Source organism: Trachymyrmex septentrionalis, unplaced genomic scaffold (genome assembly GCF_001594115.1).
Source record: "Trachymyrmex septentrionalis isolate Tsep2-gDNA-1 unplaced genomic scaffold, Tsep1.0 scaffold196, whole genome shotgun sequence".
NCBI classification, from domain to species: domain Eukaryota; kingdom Metazoa; phylum Arthropoda; class Insecta; order Hymenoptera; family Formicidae; genus Trachymyrmex; species Trachymyrmex septentrionalis.
Window position 1 is genome coordinate 824,778 of NW_017305135.1, and position 16,428 is coordinate 841,205.

Here is a 16,428-nt window from a genome sequence, read left to right on the forward strand (position 1 = left end):
ATATATGTAAAGTTTCATTAAAATCAGAATTTAACACTTCGTATGGTTTCCTGTAAGACGCATTCGAACTTCCACAATCGAACTTCGCCGTGATAATAGTTACAACATTCAACCACTCGACGACCATTTCCGCACGTGGAATTACGGCACACTGCAACAGTGCGGTCGTGTGCCACATACATAGATCAAACTACGTCTCACATTGTCGAATTACGCGTTTGGTCCCTTCAACGATATCATTTTCTGTTTACATATGAGATAATCGCGTTTCCACTCCAATTAACATCACGTAAAATTTAACGCTAACCAACCCAGTTGTTCAAATATCGGTGAAAGAAATACAAATCAGCAATTTCCTATTTCATAATGAACTTTACAATTTCATTAGAAAAATAAAAATGCAGTGTTATGCATACTTATTTATTTCGATCTCATATTAATATAAGAATTAATGACGTGCAAGAAGAGAGTCGATATTAACTCTTAAGTTTTCGTTAAAATTGATCGATCGACTCACTTGACATTTTTTTAGAGGACAAAGCAATCAGGGTGAGTCACATAGAAAATAGAATCCGTCGACGCATTGATCAAACAGGATAGAACAATATACGCCGACGGGATCTCACAAAAAACTTCCAACGCATTCACCGGTTGGGCGGGAAATAAATGTGTGGATAAAAAGAAGAACAGGGAAGAGAGAGAATGAAAGAGATGTAAAATGCACGTTGGATCGCGCCATTATCAATCCTGATGTATTGTCCTGTCAGGACGGAGTCAACGGCGTTGACATGACCCAGATGAAATCGAGGACTCTTGTGGAAAATGCTGGAGAAACACGTGGCTATATTCAAACTCGTACTCTGATATATTTATAGTCACGAACAAAATCCACTTGTAATTAATTGAAAAATATGATTCACAATATCTCCAAATAATATATTTTAATAACAAAAACTGCAAATAACAAACAGTTTCTGATATGGCAATTCTTCAAATCTTTAAATACCGTATATGTTGTCATAATTGTATTATTAAAAAGACATTTACAAACCTGCCCTGATGTCCTAAAACTATGACAGTCTTTAATTAATAATTAATTAATTTAATATTGAGTCAGGGAAAAAGTTTTTTCGTATTTTTTAATTCAAAATTGTATATACAATATTTTCGTCAAAAATAAACGAAATTTAAACTAAAAAAAAAAAGAGTTTTAAAGCTTGGAATCTCTACTTTCAAAAGATTATATTTTTTAAGTTTCTGTGAGTTGGTAATTTTTACATTTAAAAAACTACGAGCTGAAAAAGATAAAAAATTTTCTTTTCACTTTAGGGATCTCTCACGTGCCTAAAAATATTTACGAAAATTTTCGACTACTTGTCGTGAAAACTTGAAGCTTTTCCTACAAAATCATTTTTTAAAAATGTTCCTATGATTTTTTATTCCTGAGTTATTTGCGAGTTAAGTTAAAGAGGAACATTCTGACTTTAATTGCTCATAACTTTGATAAAATCATCATATCGCAATTTAAAAAATAGATTCTTAAAACTGAAACTTTGCTCTAGCTAATATAATTGTAACGAAAATTTCGCAACAAATAAAAAACTTTTGCAAAAAAATTTTTAAAAATACTTTTTCCCCGACCCAATATTTAATGGATAATATTTTTTATAACATTATATTCCTTTGAAACGATTTAAACGACAAAATCGAGCAGTAGCAATTTTGATATGTAAATAGTATTAAATTCTACAATCACGACGCGAATAACGACAGGTTTTAACAATAAAGATCATGTGTGAATATATAAAAATCAAACTTATTAGTAATTCTAAAAAAATGCAAAAACTTTTTAAATAAAAACGCAAAAGCAAAATCATCATTGCTGACCTTATCTCTGATCTCTTGCCGCATCTTCTCTCGTTCTTCTTCCATTTTGCGATGTTTCTCCTTTCTTCGTTCTTCAGCCTCTCTGATAGCCTCTTGCCTCTCTCTCTCGGCCTCCTCTTCCTTCTCCTTGTCATCCTCGTCACCTCCTTCGCCGCCTACCGCGCCTATAAAATAAAGAGAAAACATATATATGTATATGTCTTTTGTGAAATAATAATACAATGATATAAATAAATAACGCTTGAAGTTTGCACAGCAAAACAATTCAAATATCAACGGCCAAATATACAAGAGCAATACAAGATGTTTTATTAAAATCTTAAAATTAATTTAACATACCATTAAAAAGAATATAACAATAGACGTTTACCATCAATAATCATCAATTGACATGGAAAAATTATTCTCGATTTGTAATATTGTTAAGCAAAATAGATAAGTTTATTTTATTATATTGAGAAAGATTCTGTTATATTCTTTTTTATTTCGTCGTTGATATTTGAATTATTTTTATATGTCTTTTTCTTAGAGTGTATTAAATTGTACTATGATCATTAATTGTTTAGTAATAAAACCTATATCAGAATTAATAGATGAATAATAAATTTATATATTTGAAAATTATCTCGACAATTATAAAATTAAATAAATGTCTAAAAGATTTGGAACACCAAATAATTTATCGACATTTTTGCAAATATTATTTAATGTTTTCAGTTAAAAAAATGTTTGTTAAATAAACAATTGAAACGTATCAGGCTGCCTCGTCCTGATGAAATGAATTGCAATATTCATGAAACGTTGATATCTAATAATGAATCTGGATACACGGAGATAATACGTGAAATGCATATAACTTCTATATAAAAAGTACCCGCGGAAGTATTAATAATTAAAACATTATTTACACGTTATTGGAACAAAATGTATTTATATATTTACAATGAGAGATTAATTATATTTTGTCGTATTTTCTAATTAATTAATTTTCCATGTTAATTGAGAGAGATTTGTTTGCATATTTAATTGTCAGACAACTGATTCAGTATTTGTATGTTTTTAATTCCTTGACAATCGAGAATTTACTTTCTCTGTGAATGTTTAGAGTTTAATAAAAGACAGTTTCGCCTCTCTCGAGTCTAGTAAAACTGGCTGCGTTATTGCAGACGTTATGAAGTGGACAAAGAAAAGAATAAGATTTCGGAGTAGACAGAGGTAGATGTGGCAGAATCTCCGTGCTTCGGAGAAATTAATACTACTTCTATCTCAGCGCCAATTTACCATTTTCTCCTTCACTCCTATCATGCTCATCGTATTTGCGCTGCTTTCCGCGAGTTGAAAAGATACTTTGAAGTCCGATTTATCTTTCTGTTTCAATTTTGTTCGTTGCCCTTTCGTTCATCGTTGTACTAAAACTTAAGGTTTGAAGACTAGCAAGATAATAAGCAAATTCGTGGTATACTTTAAACAATGTTTCCATCCTGATGAAATACACAATTGGAATAATTACTAACATATATACTATCATTATAATTATCATCATCATTATCATCATCAATATTGGTTATGTAATATTAATTAAAAGATTATATAGATTTGTATACATTATAAGATATACTTGTACGTATGTCCCAAAATAAACGAAACAATAACTTATGTATTTGTACAGAAGATCGAATGCTTTTTTCTTGCAGAAAAAATTCTTTTTTTCAACATAAAAGCATTGATTTTTTTATTTCATCAAGCCATTAAATTTATTTGTGTGTGTGTGTGTGTGTGTGTGTGTGTGTGTGTGTGGGCGCGAGCGCGCACGTGTTAAAAGATATTACTTGCAAAAGATAGAGTACAAAGAAAGAAAAACTAGACAAAATAAAATATAGAAAGAAAACTTACAATTTATTATATATAGATTTCATTATTTCAAATTGAATTGAAGGTAAATGATTAGAATCTCTAATTTTATTGTAAAAACTATAATTAAAGAAGTAACAAGTTTGTTTTTGAAATCTCGCGAGAGTCTCGATGGAGCTTTGCTCTTCGAGAGAGTTACATTTCCAATCAATTTAACCGTATCGAAAAGCGAGTTCGAGTATGAGCAAGTTTCGCGCGGTTCATTGAAGAGTTTCGAAAAGCAAATTTATCCGTTCAAGTTTTTCATGAAGATAAATTCGGAAGTCAAATGAAAATACGCGCACTCTTAGGATATATGAATACGTAAACATCGGTGATCAATTTTGCAACGACACTTTCTAACATTGTTATCAATTTGTAAACACGTGTTGTTGTGCAACACTACAGAAAATTCATGTTTTTTCTTCTCTCTTGGAATTTTATTTATTATAATTAATAATTAAGCAAACGTTTTATTTACAAACTAACAGTAAGAAGGAAGACGCTGTGAAGAGAACGGAAGGTGTTAAGTTCTGTTAAAATAAAATTTGATTTTAATAGAATTTGAGCTAAGTTAAAAATATGCTATCTCACGGAAATGCACAGCATATTTGAAAATAGCGCGTAGCGCGATTTAAAAAATGCATTCCGTGTCTCTGAAAAAGATTAATAACGGAATTCCTGCGGTTTTCCTCTACTCACTTCTATGTCCGGCAAAACTGTCCACGGACAAGTTTTATTTGACAAAATGAAATTCTCCGGTGGTTATCCAGAGAATTTCATGACGTCGCTAGCCAGAGGTGATATACAGGCCATTTTATCATAACAGTCAGAATTTTTTTTTCACAAATTCAGAGTTTTTCCTAATGTTTCAATGCATCCCGTTATTCACAATTTATCGATCTTCTTGAAATATATCATGCTAGTTTGTACATATATTTTTTTCACGCATTCAGATCAATACCTGCAAATGTTCATGCGATATGATAATCGCATTATTGTATGAAGTTAGCATTTGTTTCTAGATACGATATTATTGAAAAGTATTTACAAAAAAAAATAGTGCGTATTGTTTCTAAATAGTGTTGTAAATTGAAGAATATTTCAATAAAATTCTGATTATTACTAATATTCAATTAGAGAATATATCAAAAATACTTGTAATGCTAAAATCCTTTGACTCACTGAAATAAATATACAGACAAAAGGATTCGTATTTCGAAAAAGATAACGTTTAATATGAACATATGAGTTGTATTTGAATATAAATAAGTTCCATATATACTTACTTAGTTGTCAGACTACGTATATGACATATATCGTAAACCCTAATCCTAAAAGGATTAATAGTGTGACAACGTTGTACAGCTATATACACGTGCATGCCGTGTTTCCGGTGGGAAATAACAAGTGTGACGACACTTCCGTGTATACCTCTGAGGCTGGCACCCCAGTTACGAGCCATATTAAAGGACTATAAACAGTAACTATCTACATCCAGTATTGTCCGTAAGTTCATTCACATAAACTAGTGTGACGGTAAAAATGAAACGATGTGCGTGAGTGTGTTCCACAAATATAGATATAAGGTTCAAAATGGTACCAAAAAAATCTCGTAAATTTTTGTATACAAAAAGTACTTTTTCGTGTATATTTAAATATCAAATAAAAACGTGTGAAAAGCACCTCACACGTATTCGAAATAAAATGGTTTTTATGTAGTTGCACGAAAAACTAAAGTCCCTTTTAGTGCTAGGATCTACGAGTAAAATTGTCTAGTGTGCATGTCGTAACGGCAATGAGCTGCTTTTTGTCTCGTTTTTTAAGCTCGTAAAAAAAAAGTGATCTCACCAGAATACATGATTTTTTTAAATCATCACAATCTAATGCTCTTTTTTTAGTTAATTTAAAAAATATTCATTATCGTGAATAATAGGAGATTCCTATAAGGAGAGGTCGAATCAATAATAAGAGTACTATGGCAACTGTTCGAAACGCGTTCGATGTAACGCGCGTCCGAGTGAATTCCAACCAATCGCTGGTAGTAAATACCATTTCCGAACACAGAGGCTGGTCGTTTGAAACACCTGCGGCCCAGTGTCACGAACATTCGCTGTTCTGCTCAGCATTGTCATTGGTATCTAATTGAATCTACATCTCGCAGCACAAATTCGTAACGACCTCTATTACAAAATGGTTGGAAAATTAAAATGTCGTTCGTGAGCGATAAACAAATGCGCCACGTTATACGGGACATCCATGGGAAATGGCGCGCAGCTGCGGAGTCGATAAGCAGATGCGGCATCGTATAGATTATAACTTGCCAGAAATATAGCTTTTTGTTTTATTCATCAGACATTATGATGAATTTTATTCGCATATCAATGGATCACTTTTTGTTATATTCACCCAAATATTTACCCAATAATTATTATAATATTCACATTCGTGAAATGTACTAATAGAATATCTTGTTACCAACTAAATATTTATTCATCAAATATACCTATAATAATGACTTTTGTACACCAGCTATACTTAATATATTCTTTATTACATTCCTGTACTAAGTCCGCGTAATACTGAGAAAATTGATCAGAGGAAACTGTGGCGTCGTCTGTATCGACACCGTTCTTTATTGATACTTTGCAATTTCGTTAAAATTCTATTTCCTTTGAAGACAATTTTATATAAAAGCCGCACGCGCGTCAGTCACGGTGCACGGGAGGTATGTCTTCATTCGAAGCGACTGATAGAATCTGCATTTTAACTAGCCTTTATAAGAACAAAACCGCTCTATTTCAGCGCGAACAAACCGCGAAAGAGAAAGTCCATCCTTTTGCTACCCTCTCTCGGTTTCATTCGTCCTACACCCGAGTTGGTTGCTAACGCCGATCGCCGCTTTATCGAACAATCCGCCATCCAATCATCGCCGCGCAGATGTTGGAGAAACGAATTTACTACGAGATTTCAAACGAGTTGCCCCGTGTCGAAACGGTCACCTCGTTTCTCATTGGACGACGATCGTATTGGCTGTTTCACCACTTGGTTAGATAAAAAAAAAATTGAACAACCATCTGAAACGGAATATGGATTATTCGTTTGCATGTGAATGCGAGGATGAGCTGCAAGAAATTTGCACTCCACATACAGCCGATGGTCAAATCGACATGTGCGCGATAGCCAATTCAATGTGTCAGATCTTTTTATTCTGTGCCTGTGCACACGGTATTAACTTTTAAGTAAAATGCTACTGTGATATGCACCCTCATCTTTTTTAAATCATGGGAATAATTATTATCTAATACAATATATGTGAAATTTAACATAATCTGACAATAAGAGTCAATATCTAGAAATTTATTAGTATGACATAATGACTTCTTAATAATAATCTAAAAAATATTACTCTTTCAATCATATCAATATTATCCAGAATATAATATGCAATATTTTGTACATTTTACAAAATTTTAAAATAATTAATGAAAAACGTGCATGTAAATGCACACATCTATATACAATCGAAAAATTCTCATAATTTCTTTTTTAGATAATTTATATTGTATAAGTATATAATATACAAGTATATGATAGTATTAATTATATAATGGTATCTATAACAATAGCCTTATATTTTTTCATGTATAATTTCCAGCTACCTAATTAAAATGATAAAATATCTATGTTAAGATAATAAAATAATTTTTTGACGTTTAATCTTGACTTTGTATCATAAAGTATTTTTTTTTACATGAATATATAAAGTTGCGATAACGCGCGTAGTGCACTATACACGTTCGCAACTACATGTAAGTATCCGTATTTGTTATCTTCTTTCGTGCAAGTTCAGGTTTGGTATACGTGCGGTTTGTAGCACGATACGATAGCATCTCTCTTTTATGTATGCGCCTTCGGCTCAAGGATATTTTGCCTAGCGTGCAAGTAATGCATGTGCAAGAGGTAGAGGACTGCAATTCTCTGGTACCATTCCATATAGGTTTAACGTTTTTATCGAGCTTTGTAACTAGCTACTTTCCTTTAGCCGCGTAATAAAGCTTTATAAATGCATGTTGAGCTTTTTAAAAAATGCAAGAATGCCAAATTGTGATCCGACAGCTACGTATTCGCAAACATATTTTTCCTTCGAACTTTGTAATATTGAATGCACGATAAAATACACATTTAATTTTTTATCTCTCCACTGTTTTCCATACATACATTTCATTCCGATAGTGTGTAAACAATTAATAATTATTTGTGTGTTTAATATGCTTTTTCACTGTAAAGAAAATATCAAACATATTTTGAGATAGAATGAGAGTAATATGTTAAATTTTTTAAAAATTCTTGATAAGAAATAGGAAATAATCAAAATGTTAAAAGATATTTACAGAAAGGCAAAATAAAGATTTTCTTGTTGCTAACTTGTACAAATGTCTGTTGTACAAGTTAGCAACAAGAAAAAGAAAAGTTTTAAATCGATATTCGGGCTAGTATTTTAATTTAAAAAATCCAGAAATACTTTTAACAGTAAAAATATACTAATTCCGATAATAATTACGGTTTTTTTAAGGAACTTCAAAGTAATTGAATATTTAATTTATATATTTATATGAATAATGCATTATACAGAATGCATTATACAGATGTCATACTTACTCATATGAACACAAATACCTTCCAATAATTTATTCCTGTTTTTAATGGATCATAACTTACAACATTTCAATGTTCTTTCTGATTCATTTATTCTTTATTGAGATTGTCATTAAAAAACAGAAAGAGAGAAAGAAAAACAGAGAGAGAGAGAGAGAAAGAGAGAGAGAGAGAGAGAGAGAAGGAAAAAGGGAAGAGAGAGAGAGAGAAAGGAACAGAACAATATCAAGCCCGTATCGAAAATAATTCGCGAAATCGACCTTTCAAAAAAACCAGTTCCAGATTTTCCTCTTACGAGATTCGATTTGCATGCAAATCTGCCTGAATTCGGATCTGTGCCCACTCGCACGATTATATTGGCGCACGTTCACACTGTCCCCCTCGAGAAGGGTGAAAAGTTGCCGTTTTAAAGGGAAGAATTGGATTATATTACCAGAAAAACCTCGATACGTTTTGATCGCAAAATATCCAAAGATAATACGACAAAATGCTTTTAAATTTAGTGAGACCTTTTTATATAAAATGTTATACAATTTTTGCTTTCTTTTATTACTTTTTTTTACACGCGTTGCATTTTTCTTTCTTCAACGTTATTTCATTAAATAAAAACGCTGTAAAAGTGATTGGTCTCTTGTAATTATTTTATTTAATAGCGTCTCTAATAAATAATTTCTTTTATTTTTTACTTCTGTCTTGATTATATTATATTCTGTACTAATTTCCCGTAAAAATAAAGATAACATCTGCGTTGTACAATACGTTATCTTCACAGAAAAGTATGATTTGTAAAAAAGCAATAGTAATGAAGTTATTATCACCAATCTTATGAAAAATAACATGTCAAATTATTTTGAATATCGATAGCAACTGCAAACTTACCTGCAATTGAATTTAGAAAGAACCGTTTCGAAAGAATATGTAGTTAATTTAATAAATTTATTAAAGGATATTATACATATGATTTCGTTTATTGTTAATAACATGATACAAATGTACTTTATTTAGCATCGCGATTTACATAACTTCGCATATTTATATAGTCTGTTAGTCATAACAACAGCAAGTAGAAATGCAATTATCTGTCTATAACCAATCACAATAGGATAATGTAATACATTTGCATTCATCGACTCGTTTGCTCGCGCTACCAAGCATAACTAGCATTTGGTTATCTTGAGTTTAGGTCAAGTACTCTTGATTAAGGTACTTCGACGTAATTAACCGCATCTCCAGAATTTGCTCCTATTGATGCGGGTTCAAGTTCAATCGTGAGTATCGTGAGCATTGATCGCTTAACATGGTTGATACACTTTGATTCGATCATTGAATGCAATAAAAGATATAACTAATGAGTTAAATTTAGGTCAAATTAGATTAAACAGTGTTTACATCTCGATTTAAGAATTCACATTTTTTAGCATAATAAGAAATTCAACTGTCATCCTAGAATTCTCAAAATAATAAAAACTTTTAATGTTCAAAGTTTGTAATTAATGTAGGTATTTTAAAACAAATTTATCAGTCATGATTCTCCTTCGAAGAAATAACAAAAAAAAGAAATTAAACTTTTTGTCTTGTCACATGACGAGCCATAAGTATGAGTTCCCGAAAATCGATTCTCAGATGCTAGTTAATTATTCACTGTACTTGGCTCAAATGTACTTGGTCAAATGTACTTGGTTGTACATTTCCAGTACGGTCGTATCAACATTTCCTCCATGGTCAAAGTGTCATGAAAAAGAGTGAGAGTTCTTATGTTAGAAGTTGATATTGTTCCGGTCTCGTACGATATGTAAATCTTGCCAACATCAACCAGAGATGATTTCTCTCTTTCTCCTCTTCCTCCTCTTCTCTCTCTCTCTCTCTCTCTCTCTCTCTCTCTCTCTCTTCCTCTCTCTCTCTCTCTCTTCATCCAAAATTCCTCGCTATTGATTTCAGTTTTTCCTTCGTCACACAATTTTTTTCCTCGCAATTTATTGACGTAGAGAATTTTGCTATGATATTGACGTGAAATTTCTCCGCTTGGTGAGAGATTTATCGTGGATGTTAAGATTAATGATCGTAGTCGTATATGCTTAAGTAAATGTTAAAGGGGAAGCGTTTAAACGATTATAAAAAGCGATTTAACCATTTTTTCCCTTAAATTTTTTTACTTTGTTAGAAAATGTTTGATAAGAGTTGATATAACATATGACTTTGAATTTTCAGTTTAATGTTCGCTTAATAATATAAACGTAAATAGAATTTTTTCTGACAATTTTGTGTTTAACATATAAATTTTAAGAAAATCTCACGAGCCAGATGCAAAATAAAAAATGATATAACTCTTTTGTAATATTCTACATAATTGTTGTGATTATAAAAACACTTTACTTTCTTGAAGTTCTCTTTACATTTAGTAGTTTAAAATAAACATTGAAACGTTTCTAATTGATTTATTGACTTTATGTAAAATTTTTATTGCATTTCTGTCTTAAATTTTATATTGACTACTTATAATGACAACTTCGATTGTCAAGTATCAACTTTTGATCTTTGCTTTTTTTCAGAAACGTTACAGTTAACGTTTTATGTTCGAAACACAGAATTAGTCTTATTAATTATTGCTTTGGCAGCTGCAATACACATTGATTCGTACGATACAAGCTCGCTTTAGATTATACAATAGCGGTAATTTCTCTCGTGGTTAAATCGCAGTAGGTTTATGCCGTATGCCGTATGTACTTCGTGAGATTGTCGAGTCACACGACAGCCTGCTTCAACCTATGCGATACGCTTCGTGAGCCGATTGCAATTGTCTCGAGAGGCGAAAGGAGAAGAGAATTTCAATGGTTACCAGTTTCCGTGCGGTTATCGCGTAGTATTTAACCTTTGTCTTGTCGAGACGCATCATGAGAAAGTTATATTGAAGAGAAAGTTATATTAGAATAAATTATATATTAGAAAATAATATCCTTAATAATAAAGAAATTGATAATAAAAATTAATAATAATAAAAATTTTTACGGTAAAAATTAAATAACTCGTAGAAAGTAAAACGGAAATAGGAAAAAATCTTAGATTAAAAGAAAGACATTAAAATAAATATCTTTCCTTTATTCTATAATAAAATAAATTCTAAAAGCACAATTTCCAGAATGAATAATTGCTTCTAATAGCGAAAATATCATTAGAATAAGTGCATAATTGCATCATAGACGTAATAAATATAGATTGCGCATTCTCTGATCTTAGCATCTGTGCTCCGTTATAAAGAATTCAATCATGAGCATTTCTGTTCAATTCTATCAGCATCTCTCTTCAATTTTTTAGAGAGAGAGAGAGAAAGAGAGAGAGAGAGAGAGAGAGAGATATGATTCAAGCATCTTCACTCTTTCTAAGTCGATAGTGACAATTTTATAGAAATGCGCAATCTGTTTACGTCTATGAATTACATAAGTCCATTTATTCATTTATTTAAACAATTATGTGCTTGTTTATAAAACATGTTTATTATATTTAAATTTAAATATGTTCTATATATGAACTTATTGTCAGGTCAAATATGATTGTATGCAAATATTTGCATATGTGATCGTTTTCATTTTGCTTAAATTATTTGTTGTAATAAATGGCCTCCATTGCGCGATCTCCATTGTTGCTGACAATATGAAATAAGTAAAAAGGAAAAAAAACGAAGACAATCGTTTAGAAATTTTATACATCCCGTCGTGTAATTAAAATTCGCGCTGTTTAAAATTACTGTACATACATTACAATTATGTTTCCGGGAAGAATTCTTTAAAATGTTATCTCGTTATTTTAATGTAAATTTTTTTCTGGTTATACATATATTAGAAGTTATCATGATTATATTATATAATAAAATTATTTACAGAGCATTTTTTGTTCAATTTAACAAATTTTATAAATAAACGGCTATATTTTGATCGAATATTGACGAAATTATTACTAAAAATTTTAGTATATTTTTATTCATAGAAACTAAAGGATTTTGAAGAAAATAATATATATTGTAATAAACATATTTTTTCTTTAAATACAATGATGGAAAAGTTTTTTCTATAAATTATCAAATTTATTTGAAAATATTCATCTATGTCAATCATGATTATTAAAAAATATTTACGTGTATATTTATTTAAGTAAAACCCAGCTTTTTAAATGAAAAATTAAAATGCAGGCTCGTAACGAAAACTATGCTCACCCAAAGAAAGGTTTCTGCGATTTAAAGAAATGTTTCTTTACTATGCGATTAAAGAAAATTTTTTTTTATTTGAACGTCATTTCTTTGATTTCAACATTATGTTTTGAAATCAAATACAAAAATGTATTTGATTTAAAGAAATTATGTTTAAATCAAAGAAATTTCTTTCTTATAGTATAGCAATACTACATATCTTATACGTATAGCAAAAAAAAACATTTCTTTGAATTGAAAAAATTTATCTCTGGATACTGTACTAGTATCTGTCATCTTTTTTATTGACCATATTTGTTAAAGGAAAATAGATCAAAAAAGAATATAGCTTCTTCGATCTCAACTCCAGAAGCGCAATAATTCACGCAGACGTTGCCAATGTACACGCGTGTGACTCTCGTCGATGGAAAAGGGGGAAGAACATCAGGGTGTTTTGTCAATGTTATTTACGGCTCGTAGTATATTGATTCGCTCATACGGTCGAATGTCCCTCTCGCGGAGAATTCACGTGCACGCATGCATGCGCGAACATACATACCATACTTCTGTCTTGAAAAGGTAGAGGCGAATTTTGTATTGGATGGTTTGTTATATAATGATACAACATTGATCAAACAATTCGAAGCTTTTGATAAATTATTTAGAAAAACATTATTTTAAAAAATATATTGTTTGCCGATAAATATACAAACTATATAAGTTTGCTTTTTCTTTATATACTTGCTCTCTTCTCTCTTTTCTTTCTTACTACTTCTTAAATTTAATAATGTAAATTAAGAAAATTTTTTATTATGTTAAATGTGGATTTGGTGAAGATGTGGTCACTAACTTATATATAATAATAGATCTACGCCATCTTTAAACGACTCCTTCGAGAGTTCCGAAATATAAATTCACAGCGGACTTTTTACTTTTCCTGGCAAGACTTTATCGCTTGGATGAGACAAACCGAGGAACACGAAAGTAGCATCGGAAAGTTTCTGCTTGAGAGAGAAAAATGGTAGTACCATTGTTCAATGTTACATAATCTTTGCGGAAAAAGTTGAAACGCAAAATGTTTGACATGTTACTTTTTTTTTTTAATTTATGAACACGAAAATTCTGGTATTAATAAAACGATAAAAAAATTAAATAGATATTTTTCAAGCACTTATATTTATTAAAGAATATGGACATGTAAATATTAAAATATTGATATTTTACATTGTTTAATCTTTTATTAGAATCATATAAGTCTGAATATGTCAAACTCAAGTCCGAATTTATAGTAACTTTAATTTTTAGCATAATATACGAATAAGTATTATTTTTTATATGAATAATGCTATATCAAGTAGAAATTTTGTTTACTAAACGCGATAAATTTTCTTCTCTCTTGCAAAATTTGATTGCTCGATTAAACAACGAAATCATTCATAAAATATCAAATAATACAACGAATAGAATAATCAGTTATCCTTTGCTTCAACATTTGCGGCCTCAATATTTTGTTTATCTTAAAATGATGCAAATGTGTCTGCTCTGTTGCATTTTTGAAGCATCGAAATACAGAGAAAGTCTCAAAAGCATGCTTAAAACACACTAATCTTAAAAATAGTCAGAATAAAATTTTTAAGAAAAGAATATCTTTATTAGGCGATTTTATTTCTCATTATTTCTTAATATTCGATTTTATTATTAATAGATCATTGGTTTATTTATAGATAATCTAAAGACGTTAGTAGTTCGAAATCTCTTTCTAAAATTTAGATATGTAAATAATTATTTACATTTTAACTTAGTTTTTGAATTAAAATGTAAACATTTCTATAAAATATTAATATTTTATGAAATATTTCATAGATTATCTAGAGTGTGAGATTCTGTATATCATTTGTCATATCTAAAGCCATCTATAGATACTTATTTCTTTTTAAATTTAAAAGTTGTATAAAATAAAAGTAGGTTGAGTATGTGACAACAGTGCGAACCTTACAAAGAAGAAATGTAAGGACAGATGGTACTAATTAGAAGGTGAGCTCAAGAGGACAAGCTTATTTGGAAGCGGACGCGCGAATCTAAGTCGATGACGTGAAACTCAATTATGCTTCCGGTGTCTGGAAGAGAATTATCTCCAAAACGATCTCGACACCCATCGACTAAGTTACTCGAAGATTTTCGTTATAAATTGAGTTACAGCAGAATTTCAATCTCCACCATCGATAATCGAATCGTAATCGTAATGGAAATGATGCAAAAAGCCTGTTTTACTAATAAAGATATTTCTCGCATGTAATGAATACGAAAAAATACCAAATAAAAAATTTTACCAGATAACAGTTTACTAATCGATCAATTAATATGAATAACTATCGCTGGTTAAATTTACATTTCTTCAAAAATTCTTTATTTTTAAAGAGAAATTTATTTTATCATGAAAGTTAGTAAAAATGTACGATTAATAAAAAAATATTTCTCATTGCCACTTGAATCGGAAACAAGTTGCAGCTTTTAAGAATGAAAATTTTCTAAATTGTAGAAATATTTTAAACTTTGTAGTTACTTTTTCGATATGAGATAATAGTTATTTTAATATTAAAATAGAAATGAAGCAATTATATGTATATGTAAGGAAATTTTATTTTTTTTTATCTAATAAAATAATTTCTTTACATATTAAATTAGATAAGGAAAATTACTAAACCAGAAAATAAACTTCATGATTTATATCTAAATAAGAATTGTTAAATTAAACGTCACTGCCACTTGAATCGGATTTTTTCCACAAAAACTGATCATCCACTTTTATTGAAAACTGTCAAAGCTAAACGTTGTGATTTCTTTTTTACAAAAAAAGCCAAGACCAGGATAGTATAGAGTAATATATCAATTTTTTTATAAAAAAAAAGAATTTCAACTGACACGAGTGAATAAACAATGTTGCGCAAGACATTTTTTTTATTTTCCACGCAAACACATATATCCAACTGATATTTTAAATGCAAACACATATATAAAATATAACCAACACATATAGCAATACGTTCTGCAGAGATGCTAGCATTGTGAACACGTGCTTATTTATTTGTCGATGGACTAAAATATGTCTTTTTTATTTAAATTGTTTAACTAGTTGTCTGTACTGTATTAAAAACGATTTTATTAAAAAATTTGTTTTATTACATTTTAGTAAACAAAAGTATGTAGTTTTAGAAATTAAAACTTTATAATAATAAGATTTTATAATATAATTTGATTATATTTGAAACAAAATTAGTTTTACCAATTTCACACACACACACACACACACACACACACACACACACATACACACACAAAATTATATACATATATGACAAAAAATCTTATTTATAAAAAATGTTATACTACATTATTGTTACAAATACATTCAAGAATCTGACAAACTGTGAGGAAATAACAGATTTGATGAATATTTTTTTCTCCAATTTCTAATCATACGCAAAAAAAACGCTTTTGCTAAAGTATCTAAAAATTTAACTAGATGTGTGTGTGTGTGTGTAGATCTGAAAATCATTTTGTTGGATTGTCAAAGTAATTATGTATAACGCTCAAAGTGGTTAGTAGAATGTCAGAACTTTTCGCAGCATTGCACATCATGAATTGCTTGAATTTTCTACATAACTATTTTGATGATGTAACAAAATTATGTTCAGAACTGTATATCTATTTAAATTTTTAAATACTTCAGCAAAATTATTTTTTTCATGTAATTATTTAAATATCTTCGCAGATGTAAAGCGAAGTCTCGAGCATCACACGATGCTTTTCTT

At 30.0% G+C, this 16,428-nt stretch overlaps 1 protein-coding gene across 3 annotated transcripts in view; it reads right to left on the reverse strand.

The window, feature by feature from the left end:
* Nucleotides 1–16,428, reverse strand: part of LOC108747228 (complexin) — a 125,852-nt gene that overhangs the window by 9,094 nt on the left and 100,330 nt on the right. For all 3 annotated transcript variants that reach the window (XM_018484584.1, XM_018484585.1, XM_018484586.1), the window contains one exon: nucleotides 1,888–2,051. In XM_018484584.1, the coding sequence (XP_018340086.1) occupies nucleotides 1,888–2,051 (164 nt within the window). The remainder of the gene's footprint in view (nucleotides 1–1,887; nucleotides 2,052–16,428) is intronic.